A 23,823-nucleotide genomic window follows, 5' to 3' on the forward strand; every position below is an offset into this window, starting at 1 on the left:
TGCTTACAATTATTTATATTTAAGCTTAATAAAAAAATTTTGATATAATATATTGAATTCTTTTTATTTCTGTATATTTTTGGCAATATAGGAATCAATACTATGCAACTATTTATTATTTTTATAATCATAATATGCAGCTAAAATGTATAAATATGAACCAATTAAAAATTTTCTTTCTTATGAATTACGAAAATTTTTTATAGATATAATTGCAACAAAAGTAATACTGATATTCATTACAATATTTAATTATTGTGATTTAAATATAATCTGTAGAACGTAAATATATATATATATATATATATATATATTTACGTACTACAGATTTGAATACAAACTCGATATTGGATTTAAAATATTTTAAACTTGTCATGATTCATAAAGGATTTTTGATTAATTCATATAATTATATATAATTTTAATACTATCTGTTTATAATGTTTATATGTTTATATGTTTATATGTTTACAGTAATAATAGGAAAGTTTGCATTAATATTGTCAAAGCATATATACATATAAATATATAGTATATATAGAATATATAAATATATATTTAATAAATATATAATACTATTGTATTAAAAGTTTTTAATTAATAGCTTAGAAATTAATTCATAATTAAAATTTTCTCCTTGCAAATATTCTTCAAAATTTCAATTCATTTGGAATGTATTTTATTCCTAAACTATATCTAATAAAAATTTAAAGTATTTATATTAATTACTGAAACTTGATTTTAAATACAAATACAATTAAATATTAAGATGCATTACCAGCAAAAAACAAATTACAAGTTTAAAAATAATGATTAATATTTATTTTGCTATATTATTAAAACTATTAATATATATTTATATGAACTTAATAGAATACATAAAGTAACAAAATTATAGATAAAGTGACTAAATTAAACAACAATTACGAACCATTAATTATTTAGTGAAACAAAACATACAAAATATAACGAAATGATTATTGAAGAAATGTTATATAACTATAAGAAATATTATACAACTATCATATTACTTTGTATGATAAAATTCGTGTAATATTTTAAGGTAAAATTTTTTAAACTTTATACGAAGAATTATTTTTTTATGATTCTTTTAAACAAACGAAGAGAGACATGAAACATATTTGCGAGCCTATAGTTAATTAGATTTGCTATATAATAATATCTCTATAAAGTGATTTATTATATTATTATTGTATTTACAAAATATTTATATCAAGTGTATTATATAATTTGCATAAATAGTCTATAATTTGCAAATATATTTGCAATTATAAAATTGACTAATTTGAGTTATATGATATGACACAATTTTTTGCTATTATTAATGATGTTACAATCTCAATATTCTTAAAAATATAATCTTTTTCTTTTATCATAATTTGTAATAATATATCATAAATTATAGAATCATAAATTTAATTATCATTTTCATCAATTAATTACATAAATATTATCGCTTATAACAAAATATTTATTTAAAACAATTTCAATTTTAGTCCACATAAATGTCAATTATTTATAAAATAATTAAATTACAATTAAAAATTTTCATTAGATGAAGCAAGACAAAATATAATAGAAATAAAGACGAAAAAATTTAATGAAAACAAAAATTGCTATTAATTTAATAAGTCTCAATAAATATTTTTGTATTCATCAATTTATCAATTTTGCTTGCTAAAATTTAAAAAAAAATCTTCTTTGAGAGAATCATATAATAAATATATAAAAGTAAATATCAAATTGATTTTTTTTTCATAATGTCTTTATTACTTTCTTGTTTATAACTTACAATAATATGCTATAAGATATAATAGATAATCATAAATCATGATTTTAGTAGTAATAAATCATTAATCCTTAAGAATTTTGCCTAAGGATTTTATTTCATATTTGTCGATATACTTATTTGTATAAATACAACCAAATAAGTTATCAAAGTACCAAAAAACTGAAGAAGAATTCATTAAGAATTAAATTCTTAAATGTCAATTATTATTGTACAATTATTTAACTTACTTCTGTTGATAATTTGTTGCTAAGAATGTAACCACCAGCAGTAAATTTGAAAGGATGAAGTAGAAGTTGTAATAAAAATTGTTGTATTTGAAATTGTTATTATAATTTTCATTCTAAACATTTTGTAACTGCAAATTATAAGTAGGAATTATATTCGATATGCTTTTTAGTATGAAAAAAGAAAAATTTGAAAAAATTTATATATCACATTTATGTATTCATATTTAAAACATCTTCTAATATTTTAAACAAAAAAAATAAGAAAAACATTCGAATTCTTATACTATATATGTTTAACTTATTATTAATAAGATATATGCATTTTGAATTTTGGATAGAATGAAACAATGAATGATAGAATTAAAAATTATGTGCACAGCATATCGTAGTATCACTTTTTCAAAGTTTTCAACAAAACAATAATTATATATATTATAATAATTATTATATTATAATATATATAATATATATATATTATAATAATTATAATTCTTTTAGATATATCAGTGTTTGTAATTTTAATTTAATGTAATATACAATGAGTTATATATAATTTATTAGTTATAATATTAGTTATAATTTAGTTATAATTTATTAGTTATATAATATATTAGTTTATAAGTTATATATAATTTATAAAAAATTTACCATGAAGAAAGAGCAAATTTTAGAATTCGATATTTTATAGCATTTAAATTTATAAATGAATCGTTATATAATTTATATTGAAATCCATAAGTAAATCATATCCATAAATTATTTAATATTCAAGTTGCTTAATTGATGAAATATACAGAATTTACAAGATTCTATATTTCTAACTAATTAAATCTTTTTTATTACAATTTATTTAATTACTTTTGCATTAATTTATATTAATTATTTTTATTTTAATTTATATTAATTATTTTTTATATTTATTTCAAAATAAAGTTGCTTCTTTTGTTTTTGTTATTCTTGTATTATTATTATACTGTTATTATTCTAAACTGTTATATTATTCTAATATTAATATATTATTGTTATTTAATCAAAAGTGCACATAGAAAGCCGTATCAGTATTTCATTAATATATTTCTTAAATTTTATAAGAAAATTGCAAAATGAATCCAGCCTATCCAAAAAATATTGAAACATCCAAAAAACAAAAAATTAACAAATTTTTTTTTATCAATAAAAAATTAAATCGAATTATATCACGATCAATGAATAAATAAATAAAATACCAATACATGCATTTCGTAATTGGCCACAATTTTTAATAACTCATTAATGCAGTATGATTATTTTCGTTATTTTATTTTTTTTTTTGAAAATCATATACAACAAAAAATAAAAATTAAATGAAGATTTAATCAAGTTTCATTTTTCTATAGGTTATGAATGCAGAATTCATAAACAATTTAATTATTTCTTACAATAATACACTTTAGAAAAAATATACGTATATAAAAAATTGTAAATATTATAAAGAAGGCTTTGGGCAAACATAGCTATGTTATGAATTGCAAATTAAATAACAATGATTACCGATCCTAAAAATATAATATAAAATATAATTAAAGAAATTTTATCTTTAATAAAAAATAATCTTTTAAAAAACTATTATATCAAAATCGATTGGAGTAATATAATAGCTTGGATAAAAATTTATATGAAATATTATATAATTATAATTTGGGCTGTTACAAATTATACAAATTATACAAATTAATAATTTTCAACATAATTACAAAAAATTGTTATTTTTTATTATTACATTGAATTTTGGCTATACATGTATAATTGCATTAATATAATACCATTTATTTATTATTTCTATAAAAACATTTTATAGAACACATTAACATTTCTTAAAATATATATATAATAAGTGAACTAATATTAATACAATTATTTCTTAGTATCATTATTTATTATTTATTAATATTTATAACAAATTTATATATTTTACGAATTATTCAAATATGCAGAATGTGGAAATAAGATATAAAACAATTACAACAATTTCAAATTATTAAAATCACAATGATTGAAATGATACAATATAAAAAATATGATACATCACATAATTAGATATTTTAGATACCACTATAATAAATTATAAATTGTAAATAAGAGATAATATAATATAATACTAATAAAAAAAATTGCATTCTAATAAAAAAAAAGATCACATATAATCATAAACACATATAATTATAAACATATTATACATAGATAATATTCAATGTATTTATAAACAATACTAAATAACGCATATATATTTTGCAATATAATAATAATAAATTTTTATTATTATCTCGAAAATTAAAAAATAAAACTCGTAAAACTTTATTTATAGAATCCTAACTTTATCTCTCAAAATTTTGATTCGATATATTTAATAGTCGGATTATATTGTAATGCAGCCAAATTTAAACGAATGAAATGATTGAAATTACAATGACGGAATTTAAAATGATAGCGATATTAGCATCATAATTATATCTATTTTTATAACATTTTTCATTGCAATTTTAATTCTTCAAAAATTATTTTATATTTTTCTGTTCAAAGAAATTACGAAATGCAAAAATAGTTCATGAATAAATATTAAAAATAATATTAGTTCACTTAGTTATACATTTTTTTATTCAGCAACTGTATTATGTTTCTATAAACAGTTAAAAAAAGACAATATGCTAAAGCATATTTTATTACATATATAAGTGAAATTCTATAATTTTATTTATTCTATAATTTCATTTCATAAAAAAGTATTTATGAATAATTATATATATATATATATATATATATATATAATTTGCATAACATATATATATATATATATATATATATATATGAATATTGTACAAATAAATTTAAATGAACATAAAATATTAACATTTTTTCCTAAGAGATCAATATATTTGAAATCTATAGTTTCTTTAAGATTATTATTCGTTATGACGAATACTTTAAGATGTATACTTTAAGATTTATAAAAAAATAATTTGATTTTAAAAATCATTCTCAAAATCAATTTTGCGATTATTTTTTTTGACAGATTTCCATCGATCCAAAAATACAGAGTCTCCCATCAATATCGATACAATGATAAATTTTCCGTATCTCTTTAAGCAGAATTTAATTATAACATTGTAAACAGAAACAAAAATTTTCCTAAAGTAATTCAAAAATTAAAATGATAATGTATAAATTATCTCACTGATATATAATATACATAAAAATACATCTCACTATATAAAAAAAATACTTAAAATAATTTTTGAAATATTTCAAGATCGTGAAAATTAGTAAAAAGAAAGATAATCTTTAACAATTAAATCAGTAAATCAAAAGTAAATTTTAATTCAAATTTTTTATATATTTATATATATTAATATGGATCTTACCTCATTTTTAATGGAATTATCCAAGTAGCAAATATCCAGTTCTTGAAGTAAATGTGTTGTTAATTCTATCTATAAAATTCTAAAATTAAATGCATCTATAAATTAATTCTTTATTTATGATATAAAAAGATATAATCTTACCTCACGATAGAATTTAGTACAATGATTATTTAATAAAACAATTTTTATAAAAAATAAAAAAATCCATACGAAGAATCCTATAAGTCCTTTATTTGACAACACTTCTGATAATTTTAAGGATATTAAATAAAAATATCCATTATAAAGCACACTCAATAGTGATGAAAATTGCATTATTAAATCTAATACAATTTGATATGTATATGCTTGGTTAAGTTCGCGTGAAAGTTTCAGAACCTCGAAATGAATATACCTTTAATATATACATATGTGTGTGTATGAAATGAAATAATTTAATTGGAAATAAAATAACATGAGTATCATTTTCATCAACTTAGTAATTTATTACCATTAATAAGAGAAAAGAAATAGCCCCAGATATTTAAATAAGCAAAAAATAAATAAATAGTTTATAAATTTTAATGAAATTCTTCTTTTTGAAAATAAACATATGAATTTTTTAATTTTTACTTTTAGAAAAAAAGATCAATAAACTAAAATTGAAAAAATATGTTTACATGTTTATATGTTATCACAAGAAAATAGTTCGTAACACTATATATACTTTTCAATCATTTTTTATATGTTCACATATATTTAAAATACATCACAATAAGCTTGATGTATCAATATTTGTATATTTTTATTTATATATCCAATTTTTGAATTTTTGGTAGTCATAATATCTTTTAAAGATTTTTTGATAAAAAAATGTATTGCATGTGATGACGATATTTGTTTTGATTAAAAAAATTTTTAATATTTTATTTTTTCTATGACACAATTTATATTTAGTAGCAATTCATTTTATGAAAAGTTTATCCTGCAAAATATTGAAATTTCGATTTTTTGTATTTTTTATTGAAATATAATTAAAATATAATTTCAATTATATTGAAATATAAACAATTTTTTAGAAATAAAATTTTTTAGCAAAGATGATAATAATTTAATTGCATTCATTGCATTGTTCGTTGAATCTTCGTTGATTCAAAAAAATTTTTTATGGAATTATTGTAGAAAGTTGTTCAGAAATATAAAAAATGATTGATAAATTTTAACTTTTATTGATATATAAATTAATATATGAATTAATATATGTATCAATTATAAAATACTTCAATATTTTTAATAAATGTATTATTAAATTTAAAAAACAAATCTATTTAATGTTATTTTTAATTTGATAAATTTATTAAATTTTTAAATATATTTAATTATGTGATATTTAAGATTTTTGAAAATTCAGAAATATCTGATTGATTTCATTCTATTTTGCTGTAATTAATATAAATTAAAATTAGTTTAATGAAAATTTTAAAAAATATTGTATTGTTAATATTAAAATCAATAAAATATTTAATATATTTTTATTTATATTTCTTTTCATATTTTTTATATATTTTTCTTTTATTTATTGTCTCTTTTCTATATTTAATTATATTTATATTTATTATATTTATAATTATATTATATTATTATATATTTATTTCTATATTTATATTTTTATTATTATATTATATTTATTATATTTATATTTATTAATATTTATATTTATTTCTATATTTATATTGTCTCTTATCTATATTCAATATTAATGATTATAATATTTTATATAATAAACATTATTGAAATGTAATTAAATATTGAAATTTTATATTGATAATATCATGGTAATATCACTTTCAATAAAAAGAAAATTGATTTTAATATCTAATTTGTTTGATATATGTTGTTCTTAATTTGTAATTGTTAAGCACATAGAATCGAAAATTATAAAATTATAAAAATTATATTAAAAATACTGTATAAAAATAAAATTTAAAAAATCTATCTATTCACCATCTGAGGCTATCCCGTTTACTCCTTTACTAAATATTCTAACAAATATACAAAATTCTATACATTATTATGAAATTACCTTGTGATTTGAAGAAAATGTTGAACAAAATATTTTTTATTATTGTAATCCATTATAATTACAAATTTACATAAAATAAATGATTGCATGTTATATCTTATATTAATATCTTTTGTATTTGATAGCTGATATATCTCTTTTATAATTTTGTTTATCTTATGTAATTTGTCCTGTAAAATACTTAAAAAAATTGAAATAATATGATTTTGGATTATTGGAAACAATAATGATTGAAATAAATATAATACTGTGATATTATAAATTCATCCATATTTTTATAATTTTCACAAAAACAAAACAATTTTCAAAAAAATAAAAATCTTTAAAGAATTAAAAAAACCTTGTGTACCTTTAGAATGTGATATAAAAGAAAAATAAAGAAATAAAATGAAGAAACAAAATTTTTTCTTATAAATCTTATAAAAAAAAATATTCTCTTAAAAATATATTTTTTACATTATCTACAGAATAATGTTATTCTATAGATAATAATGTGAATTCAATGTGTTATTTTAAATTCTTATGTTTAAAATTTAGTCAATTTTTAATTTTGTAAATTTAAATTTTATGTAATAATTTTTTATTATCAAATGATCCCAAACACTTATAATTGAATAATTTATTCAGTCTAAATTATCTATTCTTGGTTCGATTATAATTAATATATTTATTAATCCATTAATAGATTTTATAAATTTAATGTAATAAAACTTTATTACAATCTTGGTTTAGAGATTTTCTATCCAAATTTTTTTTTGTAATTACCATCATTATATAATGGCGGTTATAAATCATACTATATAAAGTTACCGTTGAGCACTTCATTTAAATATAAAAATATTTATTATGTTGAAATTTTATTTTATTTTTTTAATGAATAATATATAATATAATAATATTAATACTGAAAAAAAAAATTATTTACTTATCATTATACCAGTGTACACATTTTTTTTCTAATTTTTTTCTAACACTTTTCATAGTAAAAAAAAAATAAAGAAATATATAATAAAATAATAATAAAATTACTATTACTTGATAGAAAATCATAAATTGATTAATAATAAATCAAGAAATACATTTACATTATCGATTTAGTTTCGAAGAAATACGAGTTTACTCATATAAAATATTATTTTCGAGCATTATTTCTTGGATGTGATTGAACTGAAATTTAAATATTACTCATGAAAATTTCTTCTGCAAGAATAGAATATTATATCATCGATTATTGTTAAAATTAAAATTTAGTTTAGCCTCGTGATCGATTTTGCTTCTTTTTTTAAATTACTTTTTATTAAAAATGTTAAATCGATAAGAATATTATCCTGTTAAATATTTATTCTAAAATATATATAATATATAATTAATGTATAATAATATATATAATATAATATATAATTAATACTTTTATTTTTTTATCAACATTATGAATAACAATATATAACTGCACATTTGTTGAATTTATTTAATGTGAAATATAATATCAATTTTAAAAAAAAAATATTTTAGAAAATTTAAATATCATATATCTTTTTTAATATTAATATTATAAAAAGCTAATATTATATTATATAAAGCTAATATTATAAAAATCATATCAAAGTGAAATTAAAATCAATAAAAAAATATATTGAAAAAAAAGCATAAAGATAAAGATTTTACAGTTTATAAGATAATAAAATACAGATAATAAAAAAAAATTAAATTTAAATAGATCTAGCTGCAATTATTATTAACATGATTTAAAAAAAATGTTTTATTATAAAAATTTTTAATATTTAATTTTCTAAGACAATTTATTTTTATATATTTTTTACAGACTTTATAAGACTGGAGTTACATTTCATATTAAATCAAATTAACAATTATTATACAAATATTTAATATCATTTATATTCTATAGTATATTGATAGAGATTGAGAAAACTATTTTTTGAGAATAGTAATTCTACCGATATTTACCAAAAAAGTTTTTGGAATTAATTTCTCAGAAGTTGTTATAATCATTATTAAACTTTAATTTTGACATCATTAAAAATATTGTATTTTGGCAAAAAAATTTAATACAAAAAAAAAGAACTATAAATTAACAAAGAAGCTAAATTAATCATTTGAAAATTAAAAAAATATACAGAATTCACTTGCAAAAAAATGATTCAAAAAAATTTAAATAACTTAATGTTTGTAATTGCTTGATTATATCAAAAATGAAAGAAAATTGATTAAATATTAAATATAATTGATTAAATATAAAATGATTAAATATAAGGATATTAAAATTATATATTGATTTTATCGTTTTAAAAATATCATTAAAAGACATTATATTTAATAGAAAATTAGAAGAATTTTGTTTTTATATATCTTTTCTTTTTCTATTACATTACATAAAATACATAAAAAAATTTCAATCTTTATTTCATTCTTGTAAAAGTTGTAAAAATATAGATGAATTTATTATTTGTAATATAATTATAATTTTATACACCATATAAAAAGTAAATATAAAGAATATTATATGATTCTATTCTATATGATTCTGAATCAATCATGATTCTATATCAAAATCTAAAAATAAAAATGAATATAAACATGATTTTGATATTAAAAATTAAGCAAATTTTTTTATTGCATCGTATTCTATTCAAAAGTAAAAAAGTTTCAAAGGAATTATGAATCATAACTCAATTATTCTCTTGAAAAAAATATATTATATTTCCATTATGAATTCATTTTATTTAAAATTTGTTTATATTCTTCGGTCTTAATTGTCTTAATTTCAAAAAAAGTATATAGCATATGACATACAAATCTAGCATATTTCTTTTTTATAAAACATCAAACAATCAATCAAAACATCAATTGTTTGGTTATATAAACCAACAAAAAATTTAAATATTCTATATGATGTTGCTTATGATAGTATCTTTTTTCTCGTAATGAAAATATATCCAAAAAAAATGAGACACATTCAATTTTCATAAATTTATCATAAGCGAAATATCTTTAATAAAATCTTTTTATAGATTTTTTTACTTTTTTACTATTATATATATATATATATATATATATATATATATATATATATATATAAATAATACAATAAATAGTACAATATATATATATATATATATATATATATATATATATATATATATATATATATATATATTGTACTATTTACACGCTGAATTATTCTCATTATTATATATTATAGACTTTTCTTTTCGAGAAAATTTCTTATAACAGTTTCCTTTTTTTTTCTTTTTCTTTCTCTTTCTATTTAAACTACACATGCATGAAGCTGAAACTTTATCTCATCTTCATTGTATCAATCATTGATTGATTAAACTCCTCGGTTGAATAAATACATATCGTTTAAAATATCAACAAAATTTCAATATACTTCATTGTGGAAAGATACTTTTAGAAATGTCAGATCGATTATTTAAATAATAAAAAAAAAAGAAAAATGTGATAATTCTAGGATATTTTTATAATAAATTTTTTTTAAATTTGCAACTAAAAAAAATTTAATTCTTTTTTCAAAAGACAAATTATAATGATTTCTTTGAAACTTTTTACTCTTGCGAAAATATAATGGAATAAAAAATTTAATTTTGATTTTCAAGATCAAAAACATTTCTACTTGCATTTTTATTTACAAATCTCTTTCTTATAAAAGAAAAAATATAAATAAATTTACATTATTTTTAATGAAAAATATTAGTGAAGTTATTTATGAAAATCAATATTTTGTTATAAATTTATTAAATATTGATTTGTTTAATAAAATATATTTCTTTTTTTATATAATTTACCTTATTAATATAATAAAAGTAAGAATACCTAAACTCATAGTTATTATTGATATAAATATAAAAATATTTATATCGTCTTGGTGTTGAATGGAAATACTAGAATAATAATCTAGCGAAATAATGCTTATCATTATTACGCTAGATATAATTAATGTTTGTGTAACGCAAAAAAAAGTTTTTCGGTAATTTTTCTCAATTCCAAATGATTGTAAAGTATTGTCTATTTGTTCACATTTTGCAATAATTTTTCTCGAACGCTACAATGAAAAAGGAAAAAAATTGTAAGAAATATATGAATACTAGAAAAATAAAGAAAATATAATATCTAATGTTAATATTTGTTATATTTAATTTTAATTATAAGTCACTTTTTAATTTTAGAATCAAAATACAGAATTGAACATTAGATATAGACGTATCGTTTGTAATTTTTTATAATTCTTAATATAATATATTAATAATGTTAAAAATGTTAAAATATTAGATATTCTTGTAAAATATAGCATGTTTTAGAAATTTCTTGTTATGTATAAATTTAAATATTATATTATTGCAGTTGATTTAAATACGTTAACATGATAATCTATAATTAAAATTAATCACAATAATAATAAGAATAATGTTTGCAGTTCAAATGCTGAAAGCCTGAATTTATCTTAATATACTTTATGTGACTTTTACAAATCTTAAAAAGAGAGGAAATGCATATATGAGTCTAACAAAAAATCAGATTTAATTTATCATTTAATCTTATTCAATATTTATGATAATTATTTTGAAATTTTATTTGTAAAAATTAATAGAAATATGAAAATTGATAAAAATCAAGATGTTAAAATGAACACTATTATATATACCAATTAAAAATTTTCTTCAACATTTCTATTTCATTTAATTATCTTATTGTTTGTCATTATGTATTTTAATTTAAAAAATACTTACTTCTGTATTCAACATTCCAAGAATTATAAAAATCATAACGCATGTAATGTTAATGTATGAAGCTAGTTTATAACTGATTTCGTTGTATGCAAACCATATTTTGTAATTTATATTTATTATTGTATTTAAAAATATAATATATAAAATAATGCATGTGCCAGCGTATATTATACTCCAACCATACCGTAATTGTTTTTTTGATTCAAATATACGTAGAGCAAATATTTCATTAATAATAATGATATGTATTAGCGAAGCATATTGCGTTTCTGGTGTCCATGCTAAAATTTTTGTCTTAAACGCTTCAATTGTGTCTAAAAGCACAGAACACATATTAGAATTCTGATAAACAAATTTATAAAATAATGATTCTCAGAGATTATTATAAAATTATATAATTTATATAATTATACTAAATAAACTATAATTTCATAAAAATAATTATATAGTATATAGATTTATTTAAATATTAATATAATAAATGTAATAAAAGAATAATAACAAAATAATTTACAAAAATTTTTTATTAGTTGATTTTTATAAATGTCTCAAATATCTTTATAAAATAACATATAAACAAGAAAAAATGAATCAATGTAAACAATTTAGAATTCAGTGAGATGAATTTCTTTTACAAAAATAATATTTCTCTATTATTTTGTTATTATATATGAAAAAATTATTTTCTTACATGAGAATTCATATTAATATTTACTTACCTTTCATATTCTTCTTAATTTTGTTCATGTAAATAACTATATTTATTAATAAAAAAATTATATTTAATTAATTTTAAAAAATTCGTATTTCTTTTATAAATAATCAATTTCTTTTTTTAAGGTTTTTTTAAATTGTTATATAGTATTGTAAATTTTAAAATGAGTAGGTTTATTTATTTGTCTGTTGTTATAATTTCCTTTGCATTTCATGACTATTGCAATTACAAATAATCGTCGTATTATCTGAAATTGTATGTTTTCAACATAATTTTTCTTTAAGATTAATCAAATATCGCATATGTCATTTTATTTATTTATCAACAAAGATACAAATTAAAGAATATAATTTCTTTTTTTAAAAAAATGTTTACTTCAATTTAATTTTCTTTCAGATTAATTTTTCAAGAAATTAATTATGGATATTCTATATTATTTGATTAATAAGAATTAATACGTAAAATACTTCTCAGAAAATCATAAAAATGTTATCCATTGTAATAATAAGATTTTTGAATCTTTTCTTTTTTTGTTTATGAAAAATCGTGTTTTCCGTATGTTTTGATATTTTAATATTTAAATGATATTTTAGGCATAAATTATTTGTCATATTCGCTTTCATTTTTAATTTTCTTTATTTTAATGATTTTGGATATAGCCATTTTTCTTATACAATGAGATTCTTGGAATTATCATAATGTTTTACTTTAATATTTTTGTAACATTATGATTTTTATTTATGGCTTTTAATAGCTTTATCTTGATAAAAATTTTTATTATTTTTTATAGAAATTTTTTTCAGCAAGAAATTTTATATAAGAATTTCATATTATTTCATAAGAAAAATTATAATCATGTATAATCAATTAATAATTAATAATATTTTTTTTTATATTTTGCGTCTAATTTATGTCTTTTTCTTTTCTTTTTATTTCACATCTAAATTTGAAGATATCTTTAAATACTTTATATATTTTTATACTTAATATAACTATTCTATGATGTTACATCATTATATTATTTATGGTATTATTAGATACTTTTTTTTGTTCGTATACAATTTATATAATCTAATTATTGTATATGATCTTATTAAATAATATTTTTCATTATACTTTATCCAGATATTTACTTACTTTATCGATTGCATTTTAAAATTTCATTTTTGCATTTTAAAAGTTATCGATTATGTATGACGTGATTGAATTTTTGTAGTATTACTATTAAATTTATTTTATTTTTTGTTTTGATATCTTTAATTTTGATTTATTTATTTCTTACTTTCAATATGAAACTATAATTAAAAATAATTAAAAATAATTTTATATTTTTGCAATATTTATATAAAGTATTTATATTTGCAGTATTTATATATAATATAAAACTTGTAGAAATAAATATTACATAAAAATTACAAAAATTATATGAATTTTTGAATTATGAAATCATAATTATATCATAATTATAACAATTTATTAAATTTTTTAATCGAACAGAATGTTATCATAGCAAAAATGGGATAAAGATTTTTTATTCCACATTTCTATAATGAACTTTTTATTTCTCATAGCTTATTTTAGATTATATTAATTTTATCATGTATGAATAGAATCTAAATCTGGATTAGTTATAATATTAATTATATTTGATTTAAATATATATTGTAAATGTTCAAAAACAAAATTTTTAAAGATATTTTTTTTGTGGCAAATAAAAGAATATTTGATCTTTTCAATCTCCTATTCGTTTTCTTTTCCTACTAAAAAAATAATAAGTAATAATTCATTTGATGAAAGATTAAGAATAGAAATATGATATTCTACATAATAACGATTTTTAATTAATTAACTTCTTTGTTACTTGCATTCAATTAATTATTTTTCTTAAATTATGTTTTTGTATTTGCTAGATATTTTTCAATTTACTTTTTAATTTAATTTTTTAGCTTAATTTTTTGTAGAATATATTATAGATAAAACAAAAATATCTTTTAGCTTTTGTCTTGTGGCTAAATTATATTTATAAAATTTATTTCCGCTGTTTGGGAATTTTTATGAGTATCTTACATTTTTTATGTAAGTACTTTTTAAATTAGTTTCTATTATCGTATAAATGTTGCATAATATTACATTCATTAACATTAATTAATAATTATCTTAAATATCACTTTTATATTTTTAACTAATATTATTAACAAATTTTCTTTTTCCTAAATATTAATTCATAATTTTTAATAAATTAATAAAGCAAATATTTTTTTTTTTGAGTTATCCATATTCGAGTTGCTTGCTCGAGTTACCCATATTACGTAATAATGTTGTCTTCTTTGGAAACATTGTTGTTTTCTAGAGTTTCAAATTAAAGTAAAAGATTTGAATTGACTTTTTCATGTAATTGTTTTGTATTTTAATGTAAGAAATACTGCTTTTGTTTTCTTATTGTATTTAATTTATAACAGATTAATTTTATATAATCTATATATCTATATTAACCTATGTAATCCTACCATTTTTAAAAAAAAGTTATTTTTCCTTTTTTACCTGACAATGAAATTAAGAATATATTTGATATATGCAAAAATCTGTTAAAATAATTGCTGATCCGTCTATAAGCTTGATTGAGATATCTCTTTTGTTTCTAAAAATTTGAGAAGTTACTATTGTATTTAATAATTTTTATTTATTTCTTTATTGAAGATTTTATTATACATATTATTTTATCTTTTTTTCTAAGATTAATAAAGAACAGCAATGAAGAAGAATATAATGATTGTTTTTTTTATATTTGATTATTTATTTGTATTTATAATGATTAATTTCTTTGAATTTCTTAATTGTTTCATTAATGTCTATCTTAGAATACATTCCTCTTACAAATCCTAATACAATTTAATTCTTTTTTAATTCTTTTTTAATTGATAACTGTGGAGATTTATATTTTTCTTTTTGAGAATTAAAACTAATTTGTTAAAAATCTTAATGCTATTTATTAAGATTTTTATATGATTTTCTTTTATTTGTTTAAAATTAAAATTTTTTTTAGTTATTTCTTTTAATATTTCTATAAGAAATTTAATAATTTAGACTTCAATGTATATAGGTATTAGAATATGTATATAGATATTTTCATTGTGGATTGCTTTTCTGATCTTTTTTTTTTTCTTTCTGAAAGTTCATGGCTGAATCTCTCATAAAGTCGCAGTGATCGTATCCGACAGTCAGAGCATGATACGTAATTACAAAGGACTATCTATTTATATCAATAATCAGAGTACGATATGTTCATAATGAGAGTCTTTCCGTGAACGCCCTCAGAAAATTCTTTCTCAATTTCTTCTCAATTCAATTAGGAAGATCACAAGTTTTCGGTGGGGCATGATAATAACCAATAATATCACAATCAATGCCATACTCTTGATGTGTCTGGAATATATTACCTTTGGGATTAGACTCCGCTTTAATCAGGCTAAATTATGTCAAAAATATACAATTATGTGTATATATGTATGTATATATGTATATATAAGTGTCGATTAAAACGGCAATCTTTTTAGATAACATCATTTTTTTTAGGCCTAATAAAAAGCAACCAAAAAAAATAAAAAAGATTTTCTATAGAAGGAATTTTTGCAAATAAGCTATTTATAAATCTCGCGAACAATAAGTGGTACCAGTTTTAATGAAGAATCAGAATTATGATGCATATAGAAAATGTACTTAAATTTAAAAATTTTTATGATTAAATAATCAAAAAAAAACTATATAATCATATACAAAAGATAGAAAAAACAATAAAATTAAAGAAGAGAAAAGATATTCAATTTGAAATATTTGTAACCAACAATGAAATATAATGCATCAGTGATAAGGACATATATCCAATTTTGCATTGATGAATTTATATTTATAGATAATATAATTGTTGAAAGATAATATATAATATAATTAAATAGTGTGTAAATTATATCAACTTTAGATTAATTGTCAGATTATAAAACTGATATTTATCATGTATTATAGATTTCAGAATAATTATGACACGCATACATTGAATAAAATATATGTTGAATGACTAATGATAGTTGAAAATAGTATCACATGTGAAGTTGTTCAATTTTCTGAACAATTTCCTGAAAAAAAATATTAATGTATTTTATCTTAATAATAATAAATAAATATTTATATCAAAAATAGTTTAATTTCATATATATTATAATATATATTATAATATATTAATTTCATATATATAAGATTATAGATTGAAAAAATGTTTAAATTCTAACAAAATAAGATCATAAGTACAAGATATATAAAGCATAAATTATAAAAACTTTTTGTTTAATTGTTTACGAATATTGTATTTCTTTTTCTAATCCTTGCATTTATATTCAATTAAAAGTCTATAAAAAATTTAATTTTAATTATTAATAAAAACAAAAAATGAATTAAAAAATCAATTAGCAAAGAAATAGCAAAAAGTTAACATAAATTATTTACAGAAAAAATTCATAATATTCTAAAATTATATTATGTCAAGTTCTGTGTGATAAAGATAAAGTATATTGTTCAATTTTTTATTTCACTTAAATTTCAATTATTTGTAAATTAATAAATGTATTTCGTATATATATTTTTTCTTATCCTTTCTTTACATCAATTTTTTCATTTTTATTTATTTTGATTTCATTTCTATCTTCAAACGAAAATAGAAGATTTTCACAAATAAAGCTATATAATTTCACTTTGTGTAAATGAAATTATATATTCATTGCTGAAAATATATTAATAAGCTTAAAATGTAAGATTTTACTACTAAAATAAAAATGAAAATTAAATATATTTAGTAATTAAATGATAATATTTATTAATATCTAATTAGAGATTAAAAAATAAATCATATAAGAAACAAAAACTTGAATGATACAAGATTACATATACAATACAGATTTAATATAAATTTTTGTAATTGTTTATAATTTCATGAAATCTTTTTAATATACTTTCTATTAATTTATTTGATCAATTTCTAATTATACGTTTAATTTGATTTCTTAAGAAATAACAATTTATTATTTTTTAATGTTTTGTTACATTTTATATATGAAAGAAAATAAAATTTATGTAGACTGAATTAGTATTATTTTTCTCTGAAAATTTATTTCTAAAAATTTCTTGATAATTTTATATAAATATATAAATATATAAAATCAACATTCTATTTTACAATAACATATAATACAACTAATATTTTACAAAAATATTAATTATCAGATAATAGATTATGCATAGAGTGACAAAAAAAAAATATTATTTTCCAATACTATATTTATTTTTATTCTTTATCATAATAGCTAAATGTTATATAGGATTTAACGATTAAAAAAAAATCACATTTATTACGTAATTTACAGTTTTTATTTAAATTTCATATAATAAATACAAAATATTTTTTATAATTATAATTATATTGTTATATTTTTATATATAATTATATATAATATTTTTATATATTTACATAATTATGTAATTATATTCACATATATATTTTTTTTTAATATATTGAATAGTATTGTAATGATTTTAATAAATATAAGCTAATAGTTGGATGCTTGTATAATAAATAATAAATACTCTTCGATAAATTCGTAACAAATGATATATCCTTAAAGATGAATGAAGATGGACTTGATCTTTAAACGTATAAATGATTATTCGTGCAGAACGCGAAAGTAAGTCTATTAGAAATCTATTAAAACAGTCTTTTACAATGTCGTAGCAGCATAAATATGTGTCCGACAATTAGAGCACGATGTGTTCACAAACTACCTAATTGTCGTATCCGGCGGTCAAAGTATGATTTAATCAAAACTTTTTTTTACAAATGAAGTTCATATTCTCAAAAAAATCCCTTCTTAGTTCAATTTCAGTTTTTCAATGAGGTATGATAATAACCAATAATATCGTGATTAGTGCCTGATTCGCCAGAATTCTAAATTAGAGGAAAATTCCTCGAATTCGGCTGGTGATAAATATACAAAGATATTAATATGTTGATGATCAATAATTGATTTCCATTATAGATTTCCTCGAATTAAAATAATGTTGCCGTTGAATCAATTGCGTCTGGAATATATCACCATTAGAATCGATTCAATTGATTTGAACTGCGTCAGAAATATATAATTATAAACGTTGGCTAAATTTTTAAAGACAATCTTCTCAAATAACATCGTCTTTGGCTTAGGCTTAATAAAGACTTGCGCGCGGTAAGAATAAAAAAAATTTTCATATAAAAAATTTTTCTGAATAACTTGTTTATAAATCTCGCGAGTTATAAATGTTGCAAACATATATAATTATATATTATATATGTATTATATAATTTATCTAAATGTCTTCTTTCAAATTAAAATATTTGCATAATTTTATTTTTATAAATATTTTATATTCAAGAATGTTGTCGCTTTTTAAAAAATATATATATATATATATATATATATATATATATATATATAATAAATATATATATATATATATAGACATATAGAATAATTTAAATATAGAAAAATATAAAGAATATTACAAAATAAAAGAAAGTAAAAATTAGAAAATATACATTAAAAATTGATCTTTAAACATATTAATAAAATATAATATAATTGAAAATATTTCAATTCACTTTCAATACGAAAATAATAATAATTTTTTATCAATATAAGTTTTAATTTTATATTAAAAATAGATTTCAAGAACTATATTAAAAAATAATAATAAATCATTGAAAAAAATGAAAAAAAATATATCTTTTGCTTTTAACAAAAGATAATCAGAAATAGATATTTATGTATCAATAAATTTTTCATGACGAATGTACACAAGTTTTTAACATTAAATACATCATTATTATATTATACATTTCTTTTATATATTTTTCGCTACTTTTAATATATATCTTATAATCTTCAACATTTTTAAAAAATTATTCATAATTGTCAATTTTCAATTTAAAAAAAAATTTTTTTAAAATATCTTACTTCCTAAAACAAATCTGAAGGAAACTCAAGGTTTAAGTCAAGAAGATTATAATTAAAATACCAGATTACATGTACATATTAAAATCGTAAATTTATATATTATAACTTCGGACATTCTAATTTCTATCGTTTAAAAATTCTTTATTTTATTTTTGCATTTTTTCCAAAAGATCCATGGAATGAACTTTCTAGATCTTTCAAACATAAATTTAATATAAATGTGATATTATATTGTTTTATAAATTAATTGTAAATTGTAAAGATATCATAATAAAATAAATCATAATTTATTTAATAATTTTAATCTTAATAATAGCTAGGAAAAATAGTCAGATTTATTTCTTGCATAAAAGATTTAATCCGCTTTTTTTCGAATATAATTTTTCATTATATAAAAATACATAGATTTTTGCGCCTAACAAACTAATATTTCTATTAAATGATTGCGATCACTTTTAAATATTGATAGCTATTATTTTCTATGATGATTGAGAATCACAATAAATAAGGTTAAGTTAGGATATAAGATGTAAAAAATAAAAATTGTATATATATATGTCTCAGTTACAACATCAAAAACTTATTTCTAAACTCCAAAATCTTCAAAAATTTCTAAATTTAAAAAATTAAATATTTTTTTTTTGATTATATTCAAACTTTATTTACGATGTTGATGTGAATTTTTTTCTTTTTAAATTTTTAGAAATGCAAGAATAAAATGTATGTCTTTATATCTTGCTATTATTTTTTCTTTATTTAAAATTTTATTTCTGATTTTTTTTAGATTGTAAACATGATATTAAATAAGAAAAATCATCAATTTCAATATTATTGTAGTTTCGAATTTATGAGTGATAAAGGAAAATTATCTTTTTGAAATAGATAAAAAGTAATAAAACTAATAAAATGAAAAAAAGAAAGAGTATACTTTTATTAAATATTAATTTTAAACATACAAAATTTTATAAAAATATATAAATTGAATATTAAATTTTGTTTCCAACAATTTCTTTATTATTTTGTTATTTATAAATTACAATTGATGTTCTATAAAATATAATAAGTAAAATATGATTTTAGCAATAATAAATTATAAAAGTAATCTTACAAGCTTTTGCTTAAAGGTTTCATCAAACTTGGCGACGAACTTATTTGTATTAATACAACCAAATAAGAGATTATAGTACCAAAAAACTGAAAGAAAAATTCTTAAATAAATAATGAAATTATAAATTCACTTGACTCACCATTGTTGATAATCTGTTGTTAAGAATATAACCACCAGCAGTAAATTTTAAAGGATGAAGAAAAAGTTGTAATAAAAATTGTTGCACCTGAAATTATTGTTATTATTAATTTTTATTCTGTAAACGGTTCTTTTTATAGTAACAAATTATAAATGGGGATTATTTATATTTTATATTGTATAAAATATTTTATATTGTATATAAAAAAGAAAAAATTTGAAAAAATATTCATACATTATATACATCATATGCATACATTCATATTTCATAGTATCTTCTAACATTCTAAAAAATAAAAATGTTTAAATAAAATTAATAAATAAAATAAATATAAATAAATAAAAAATTAAATTAGAAAAAGGAATTTGCTTGAAATAATTATTATTATATTATTATAATACGGAAATATTAAATATAATATATATTAAAAATAAAATGTAATATATACATAAATATATATAAAGTGTAAAATCTGATATTTTTAATAATATTTGAATATGAATAACGAATAATATTTGAATAGATTAACGATTACAGAGTAACGATTAAAAATAAAGGAAAATTTATTTATATATATCATAGCTAAAATTTTATATTTCGAATTCTATTCTCTTATTTCATTCACTTTGAAATTTCGATTCGATATATACATATAACGATTAAGTCATATCATCACAATTCCCATTTGGAAGAGGGAAATTATAATAATCGAATTTAGAATGATATCATAATTAATATCTATTTTTGTAACATTGTTTATTGCAATTTCAATTTTTCAAAAATTGTTTTTATTTATTTTTGCATCCAAAGAGTTCATGAAATAAAATCTCTACAATCTGAATAAATACTAAGAATGACAACACATCTAATTATACATTTGCGTTTATATAAACAATTGAAAAAGTGACAAAAACATTTAATATATATTAAATTCTATAATCTTTACAATTTCATTTCGTAAATAAAATTATTTCATAAAAAATATATATTCTGTAAATAAAATAAATTTAAATAAATAAATTTTTAAATATAAATTTAAATAAATATTTTTTTCTAAGTGAACAATACATTTGAAACTCATGATTTCTTTGAGATTGTTATTTTTCATAATGAATACTTTACAATACAATTGTAAAATCGATTTTGCAATCACTTTTTAAACAGATTTCCACCGATTCAAAAATATGTAAAATTTTCTTTCAAAATGAATGTTTCCAAAATTAATGACAAATAATTTTTCATATTCTATATAAGTATAATAACACAATATATAAAATTTTTTTCAAAATAATTCAAAACTTTATTATTATAAATTTATTATTATGGATTAAAACTGACTATATATAAAAAACATATAAAATAATGATTTGTTAAATATGTTTTAAAATCATGAAAATCAATAAGAAGAGACTAAATATATAGATATAATCTTTAGCAAAAATAAATTAAAGTAAATTTTAATTCAATTTATTATATTAATGTGGATCTTACCTCGTCTCTAATGAAATTATCTAAGTAGCAAATATCTAGTTTTCGAAGCAAATATGCTGTTACTTCTACCTATAAAATTTTAATATATCTGTATATTAATTCTTATATATAATGTATATATTAATTCTATTATATAATTTTTTATTATAATGTACAAAGATATAATCTTACCTCGCGATAGAATTTAGTGCATTGATTATTTATATATATAACTTTTGTAGAATATAGGCAAATCCATATTAAAAATCCTATATTTTGTTTATCTGATAACGCTTCTGAGAATTTTAATGACATTAAATGAAAATATTCATTATAAAATGTACACAGTAATAATGAAAATTGCATTATTAACTCAAATATAATTTGATAAGTATATGCTTGATTAAGTTCACGCGATAGTTTTAAAATCTCAAAATGAACATACCTTTAATAGATAAAAAAAAAAAATAGGTTAATAGAAAGTAATATAATATTAATATTAATATAAATATAAAATAATATTAATATTATTATTTTATTTTCGTTATATTACCATATTTATCAATATAATCGTTATCAATATCAATCCTTATTAATCAATAAGAGAAACGGAAATAATCAGATATTTAAAATACGCAAAAAAAAAAAGAAGAAAAGAAAATTCTACATATTATAATTTTTCCAATATCTTTTATATATTCCAATAATTCCAATTATCTTTTATATATTCCTACATACATCAAATCATCACAATAATAATATAGATTTGATATATATTTGTTTATCATTCATATGTTTAATCTTCTTATTTATTTTATAATATTTTTTTAATATTTCTTCGCAAAAAAAACATTGCATCTTATGATATTCGTTTTGATAAAAAAAATTTTTAGTTTAAATTTTTATTTTATCATGATACTTTTTACATAAAATGACAATCCCTTTTATAATAAGTTCATTCTTAACTGAAAAAGATTAAAATTTCATTTTTTTGTAAATAAAATACAAAATTTTATTTTTTAAAAATAATACATAAAAATAATATTTTAATTGTATCAATTATATTACTTGACCCTATTGGATATTTAAAT

At 17.4% G+C, this 23,823-nt stretch overlaps 2 protein-coding genes across 2 annotated transcripts; both read right to left on the reverse strand.

The window, feature by feature from the left end:
• Positions 1-1,903: 1,903 nt before the first annotated feature.
• Positions 1,904-12,576, reverse strand: LOC133667315 (uncharacterized). The gene is made up of 5 exons (XM_062085137.1): positions 12,267-12,576; positions 5,580-5,816; positions 5,441-5,507; positions 2,041-2,129; positions 1,904-1,972 (listed from the first exon to the last, which is right to left on the reverse strand). The coding sequence occupies exons 1-5, from the start codon at positions 12,300-12,302 to the stop codon at positions 1,904-1,906; spliced, it is 498 nt and encodes a 165-aa protein (XP_061941121.1). The 5' UTR covers positions 12,303-12,576.
• An 8,452-nt stretch (positions 12,577-21,028) lies between these two features.
• Positions 21,029-23,351, reverse strand: LOC133667233 (uncharacterized). Its single transcript, XM_062084204.1, has 5 exons — positions 23,286-23,351; positions 22,925-23,177; positions 22,754-22,822; positions 21,263-21,349; positions 21,029-21,209 (listed from the first exon to the last, which is right to left on the reverse strand). Exons 2-5 carry the CDS (start codon positions 23,096-23,098, stop codon positions 21,120-21,122), a joined length of 420 nt encoding a protein of 139 aa, XP_061940188.1. The 5' UTR covers positions 23,099-23,177; positions 23,286-23,351; the 3' UTR covers positions 21,029-21,119.
• Between the last annotated feature and the right edge of the window lie 472 nt (positions 23,352-23,823).

Source organism: Apis cerana, linkage group LG14 (assembly GCF_029169275.1).
Source record: "Apis cerana isolate GH-2021 linkage group LG14, AcerK_1.0, whole genome shotgun sequence".
NCBI lineage: Eukaryota > Metazoa > Arthropoda > Insecta > Hymenoptera > Apidae > Apis > Apis cerana.